Source organism: the organism of the source record quoted next, unplaced genomic scaffold (genome assembly GCF_019419815.1).
Source record: "Pyrus x bretschneideri cultivar Hongxiangsu unplaced genomic scaffold, Pyrus_bretschneideri_v1 Contig128, whole genome shotgun sequence".
Taxonomy (NCBI): domain Eukaryota; kingdom Viridiplantae; phylum Streptophyta; class Magnoliopsida; order Rosales; family Rosaceae; genus Pyrus; species Pyrus x bretschneideri.
This window is the reverse complement of record NW_025999422.1, coordinates 260,301-267,461: the sequence shown is the minus strand read 5'-3', so window position 1 is coordinate 267,461 and position 7,161 is coordinate 260,301. Positions and strand designations below refer to the sequence as shown.

Sequence of the window (7,161 nt, the reverse complement as noted above, 5' to 3'; positions counted from 1 at the left end):
CTTTGTAAAAACGAATTTGGTGAATTTAAATGGGTGAAAGGCTAGTTAGAGGGTCCTTCTCCACACATGATATATGCATACAAACCAATTCCCAGTTATTATTCCTTTAGACTACGAATGACAACACCCCAAGTTAATTGCATCGCACAACCAACCATCAGATTTTCCTTATTTCATTGAATTGAATGAATACGCATTACAACCAAATTATCTTTCTCAAGTTCCCTATATGAAACTCATGATAGAGATACATATCAAAAGTCATTAAGTTCTATGAAAATCATAAGCATTGACAAGGCATTCATCACTATGAAATGCATGAGACTCATGCCAAGGATTCACTTAACACGATTGTGACTAGCAACCTCCACTACTTGTGAATATAAGTTCATAACGATTAGGTGAAACTCCCTTATACTCTAGCATCAAATTCATGCACGCAAATTAAGTGTCGACCCTCAATCAACATACATTAACAAGTTTTACTAACTCAGATAAGCAAATCACATTCAAGACTAAAGAAACAATAACTGGATATAATCAATTCATATAAAACATATAATCATGGCTTCGAATTCACCTCTAACTATAAAGAAATTAGTTCCATATGTTCATCATAATTGAAAACCAAATTAACATAAACATTGAACTAAAACTAAGGATAAAAAGAACCCAGAAACACTCCCCACTCCAATGGTAGATTTTGAACCTTCCTTGGATGGCAGATTGCACGGCACTCTTCTTCTCATTCCTTCGTTGCTTGCGGCACTAGGGTGATGTGGTGTGAATTATGGTGTTTGATGGCTGAATGTATGAATGAATGAATGAGTGAATGGATGATTTAAAACCAGCGACAAAGGCTTGTATTTATAGGCTAGGTCTTGCACAATTTCTAAAGGAAAAGGATTGCATAATCCAATGGGAAAAGAACTAAGGTTTGGCAAAAACCAAGAAGGAAAAGGTTAAGAACCTGTGGTGTTCAATTAGGATCAGGTATAGGGCTTCTAGAAAGGATGTTTTAGAACATATTTTTGACTCTAAATCACCACACATGCGGCAAGGATGTAGGAGAGGGATTACAACTCCTAATCCACCAAGGAATGGCATATATGCGGCACATAAGGGATAAGGTCTCTAGAATCTGAGTTATGTATTTAAATGTATAACTAATCCTTTCTAAATAGTTATAATTAAGGCACAAACTGATTTGGGTAAGATAAGATAGGATAATGCTAGATTTAGGAAATGATAAGGTTGGTTAGGATAGAATAAGATAAGGTTGGATAATGTTCCTTATTTCTTGCTCTTTCCTTATCATCTTTGTATTTGAACTTGTTTCTCCATATTTGTAGCATATTCCTAGCCTCTCTTGAATTCAATTTCGTCCATCCACCTTGCTCCATATGCAAGCTATCCATAATAAGCCCAAAACTGCTCTAAAAGGCTTAAAATTGCCTTTGTTTGCCAACTTTACCATTAGGACCTACAAACACACGAAAATAGCTTAAAACACTATAATAAGTAGTAATTAGCTTACTAAATGCAAGGAAACAACATAGCTAAGTAGCATAAATATGCTCCTATCAATGGCTCCCCCCATTAACAAGTTGGTCCTTAGGCGGCAAACTCAGGAAAATGAGTTAAGATAGAGTCGGCATCCTCCCACGTAGCGTTATGCTCCGGAAGACTTTTCCATTTAATGAGCCAACGGTTGATTGCGTGATTGTCTTGCTTGAACATTTCACGCTGAAGGATCTTTTCTGGGTTCCAGATAGAGGCACCATCTGAGGAAATTGGTGGAAGAATTGGTGATGCAACTGTATGAGCACCCACCTTGGGTTTGAGTAAGGACACATGGAAGGTAGGATGAATACGAGAATGAGGAGGCATGTCCAGAGTATATGCCACTTGGCCAACACGAGGAAGCACCTTGAACTGTCCATAGTAGCGATGAGCCAATTTAGGGCAATGCGTCTTAGACACTGATGTCTGGCGATATGGTTGAAGCTTGAGAAAGACCCAATCCCCGACTGAAAAGGTTCTATCCGAACAATGTTTATTAGCCTGCTGGCGCATTCTGTGTTGAGCGAGGTGTTGGTTCTCCCTCAATTGCCTAAGTAGTGCATCTTGATCACAAAGGGTGACATCTACCAGATGTACTGGAGAAGAGCCAGGAAAATAGAAGGACACTTTTGGAGGTGGGTAACCATAAACGGCCTGAAAATGGGTCATTTGTATGGCAGCCTGATAGGTAGTATTATACCACCACTTGGCCCAAGGAAGCCACTGTATCTAATCCTTAGGTTTGTCATCTACAAAACTGCGCAAATATCGTTCAAGGGTGCGATTGAGCACTTTGATTTGGCCTTCGGATTGTGGATGATATGCCGAGCTCTTGCAAAGAGTGGTGTTCTACTGTTTAAAGAAGGCAGTCCAAAAGGCATTGATAAAGATGGGATCCCGATCACTCACTATGGAAGCCGGCATGCCATGAAGACGAAAGACCTTTTGAATAAAGATATCTGCGATTTTGGCTGCAGAATATGGGTGTTTGACTGAAATGAAATGACCATACTTGGATAGCCGATCCATTACCATGAAAATAGCATTACGACCATGGATCGAAGGAGGCCCTCAATGAAATCCATTGCAATGTCCTGCCATACCTTGGTAGGAATGGACAGAGGTTGCAATAGGCCCGGTGGTTTAATCGTCTCATACGTTGTACGCTGGCAAGTGTCACATGCATCCATAAACTTTTTAACGTATTTTTTAAGCCTCGGCTAATTGAAATTGAGTGTTAACCTCTTGTAAGTGCGTAAAAAACCCAAGTGTCCTGCAGATGGTGAAGAATGAAACTCTGTAATGAGGCATGTTCGCCAAGGGGAAGATGCAGCGACAAAAACACCCTTCTTATAATATAAGAGATCCCCATGAAGTTTAAATAAGGCATGACGCTTCAGGTCCTGTTGCAAGACCGCCAAAATTGAAGAAGCTTGAGGATCAACGACATAGTCTACTTGTATAGCAGCGACACAATAAAAAAGAGGCTGAGATAGACCTATTAACCCAAGAATTTCCACGACGTCAGGAAAGAGCATCAACAGCTGTGTTCGAAGTTCTTGGCCTATATTCCAACATATAGTTATAACCAAGTAACTTCAATAACCACCTTTGTTGAGTTGGAGTAGTGATGCACTGATCAAGGAAATATTTCAAAATCTGGTGGTCAGTAAGGATTCAGAACTAATGGCTAATCAAATAAGAATGCCATTTTTGGATAGCAAAAACCACTACCAGCATCTCCTTATCATATACTGAAGAGTGAGTATCGGTGTGGAGGACAATTTCTGTTTAAGGGCTGAGAAGGCCTGATTAGCGCCGGTGGACCACTAGAAACTGTCACTACGTAATAAGTCCATAAGTGGTCGTGCTATGATGCCAAAATGACGAAAAAATTTATGATAGTATCTCGCAAGACTAAAAAACCCGTGAAGGGCACGATCAGTGGTTGGTGTTAGCCAATCTGAAATCGCAGAAATCTTAGAGGAATCCATGGCCACTCTCATGGCTGATATAATGTGTCCCAAATATGCAATCGAAGGCTGGCCAAAAAGACACTTTAAAGGCTTCAATTTTAATTGATGAGTGCGTAATAGCTCTAACACTGTAGCTAAATGGGAAACATGCTGTTTCATAGATGGGCTGAAAACCAATATATCATAAAAAAAGAACTATCACTGACTTACACAACAAGGGCTTCAGAATGGAATTCATTAATGCCTGAAAGGTGGCTGGAGCATTGGTCAGGCCGAATGGCATGACCGTGTACTCATAGTGCCCCTTATGCGTTCGGAAAATAATTTTCAGAATGTCAGGTTCGTGCATCCGTATCTGGTGATACCCCGAACGCAAGTTGAGCTTCGAAAAGATAACAACACTCTGTAACTCGACTAATAATTCATCAATAATAGGAACTAGAAAACGGTCTTTGATAGTGACGAAATTCAAAACCCGAAAGTCTACACAAAACCTCCATGTATTGACCTCTTTGGCAACTAAGAGTGCCGACGAAGAAAAAGGGCTGAGACTTGGCTGGATAATACCTGCAGTTAACATTTCATCCACCTATCATTCAAGTTCAGCTTTCTGAGCATGTCCATAATGATAGGGCTGCACATTCACGGGGCCAGTGCCTAGAAGTAGAGAAATCCGATGATCAATGATCTGGTGAGGGGATAAGGTGGTGGAATATTCAAAAAGATTAGAATATTGGAGGAGTAAGGCTTGGAGGATCTTGGGTGGTGGCGCTAAATTATATAACCCAGTTGGTAAATTGGAGAGCTGCGCCACAATATGGACTGTATCCCCAATTAAATGATCCAAGGAAGACAAAGGAGTTATGGAACCGGCCGTAGGGGCTGAAGACCCCACCAGATGATAATTAGTGCCCTGCACAGTGAACTCCATGACTGTTAGGAGGAAGTTCTAGCTAATAAGACCCAATGTTTCCAACCAATCAACTCCAAGAACCATGTCACACCTGACGACAGTAAGGAGGTGAAAGTCCGCATTGAAGTCATACCCCTGAAGGTGAACAGAGAGATTGCGAGCCATACCCTGTGTGCGAAAGTAGTGGCCCGTGGCCACCATCACTGCTTTACTAGAGGCCGAATCGATTGGAAGGCCCAAACGGGCAGCTACCTAAGGATTAAGAAAACTCTGGTCAGCCCCAGAGTCTATGAACACTTGAATCTGAGTATGGTGGATGACACCCTCCAATCACATAGCTCGCCCCCGAGAACGCTTTGTAGCAGAGATGGCGTTGAGAGCAATTGGTTACGCTGGTTGGTCCCCCATGGCAATGTCGGGTGGGTTAGAGGTCTCGGGTTCCGGCTGCAGTTCGAAGAAATCCTCATCCGCCAAAAGCATGAGGATATGGGATTGCCGACAACGATGACCCGGCTGATATTGCTCATCACAATTAAAACAAAGCCCTTGTTCCCGCCGTGCTTGCATGTCGGCTTGGGTGAGGTGTAAGATGGGCTTAGAGAGAGGATTCGGTGTGGCTGGTGGTAAGGAACAAAGAGTAATAGGGGGAATAGAGGGTGCGGCTGTGGAAGCGTGGAAATGTTTAGAGGGGGTAGAAGAGGAACAAGGAAGGCCCGGGCGAAAATTAGAGCGATGCCCTTGTTTGGTCTTGTAAATCGTAGTAAGTTCGATAAAATGGGCAAGGGAAGCAGGGCATTGGGCCACCACGTCATCTTGCAAGTCCTCCTTGAGCCTTCCCAAAAAAGTCCATAAGAGTTACTCATCTGACCAATCTGGAGTCCGACAAGAAAGTCGAATGAAACGGCCGACATAATCCTCTATCGACTCGGTTTATGTTATGTCAGACAGAGCCATGTGAAAATTGAAGGATTTTGTAGGTCCAAAACGTTGCAGTAACTATGCGGTGAAGGTCACCTAAGAGAAGAGAGGGAAACGCATTTTGAACCATCGGAGCCAATAAACGGTATCCTCACTGAAATGTAGACTGGTGACGGTGGCTGGGCAGTGGCTATTCAACCATACGGGTCTTCCCTGAAAAAAGCGTGGAAGCTCAATCTTCAAGTGCAGATGCGGCGAAATCGGCGATGGAAGAAGTGGGTAGTGGTGGGTGGACTGTGGGTCAGGGCCCAAGGTGTGGCCAAAAGGTACGCCCGAGAATGATGAGAGTGATCTGGATGGGAGTGGACCACCAGTGGGGTAGGTAAAAAAGGGAAATGACGTATGGTCGTAGAACATGGGGGAATGACCTGCGACAAACGAGGTAGTGAGTGATGAAGAAGGTGAAGTACCCCAGGTGGGTGGGGGAAGGGTGGTGGAGAATGGCCCAGAGCCGAGCGAAACAGGAATGGAACCAATCGGAATCTGGGGAAGGGGTTAGGTTGTGGGTGGGTTTTTCAGAGATTAAAACTCATTGATGAGGGTTTGGTGAAATTGACTCTGCTGAGTTTGGTAGACATTTAGATTGGCGAGAGACAGTTGCAGATCGCCATATGATGCTGCAATTCATCTTGACGGAGGTTTATCAGTGTCATGGCCTCTTGGAATCTATGAAGTTGGGTAAGGATTTTCTGCTGTTGAAAGTCCAAGTCGAGCTCCACCTTGGAAACCTCGGCCACCGTCACAGAGGCCTTGCTCTTGCCCATGGATGCACAACTTGGCTCTGATACCAATTGATAGGACGGCTCTGATACCAATTGATAGGACTCTAGTTCATAGAAGAAGAAATAAAAGGAAAGACAGCTAAGTTAGGTAGGAAAGTTAAAGCATATTCATTTCATAAATAAAAGGAGATACAATTGGGGGCTTATAAACCCATTAGCCAACACAAACAAAAGGCTCAAGTGCTGAGTCATCCTCTAATAACCACTCCCAATTACAATAAGGATAATAACAAAAGGTAAAGAAAGTGGACCCGATAAGGTTCTAACATCAAGCTCAATCACAAGGCTCTCTCTGACGTACATACGGCGTCGTCTTTGCCGTGTCTTTCTCTTAATTTCGTATTGGATTATTGTCAATTTTATAAATTTCATTTTATGGGTACAATTAATTTGTGATTTGCAAAAATGGGCAGGTTTCGTGCTTGGGCGAGTTCAAGAACTTGGAGAGGCTTGACCTCAGCTTCAACAACCTCAATTCTCTCGAGGTAATTGATCGATTAGCCGTCTTCTTTTTTGTGATGTGAATTTTGTGGAAGCTAAATTTGTGTGCTTTAAAATCAGGGGTTAAAGTTATTAACATATGAGATTATGAAGAATGGAAGAAATGAACAATGGCAGAAAGATGAATTAACAAGGAAGATGAAAGAAAATGCTCTATGTATTTCTCAGAAAAGTCAAGTCTAACATACTGAGGAAAATGGCTTTATAGCTACCTTTTGTAGTAACAGCCATCTATTTCAAAAGACTCAAATACCCTCACTAAAAACTTTATCCTAACTAACTCAATCAATTCAATCACTTAACCAATGATACTCTGCCACATCATCATATGGTTATTACTCCCTCTCAAACGAAGCTGAGCTGCTGAAGCTGAGTTTGTTGCAGTTAGAATCCCTAAACCAAGCCTTCGACAATGCTTAAGGAAGATAGGACTATGTAGTCCCTTAGT

General features: G+C 42.3%; 1 protein-coding gene across 1 annotated transcript; it reads right to left on the bottom strand.

The window, feature by feature from the left end:
* Positions 1–1,614: 1,614 nt before the first annotated feature.
* Positions 1,615–2,232, bottom strand: LOC125474673. Its single transcript, XM_048578638.1, has one exon. It carries the CDS (start codon positions 2,230–2,232, stop codon positions 1,615–1,617), a length of 618 nt encoding a protein of 205 aa, XP_048434595.1.
* Positions 2,233–7,161: the final 4,929 nt, after the last annotated feature.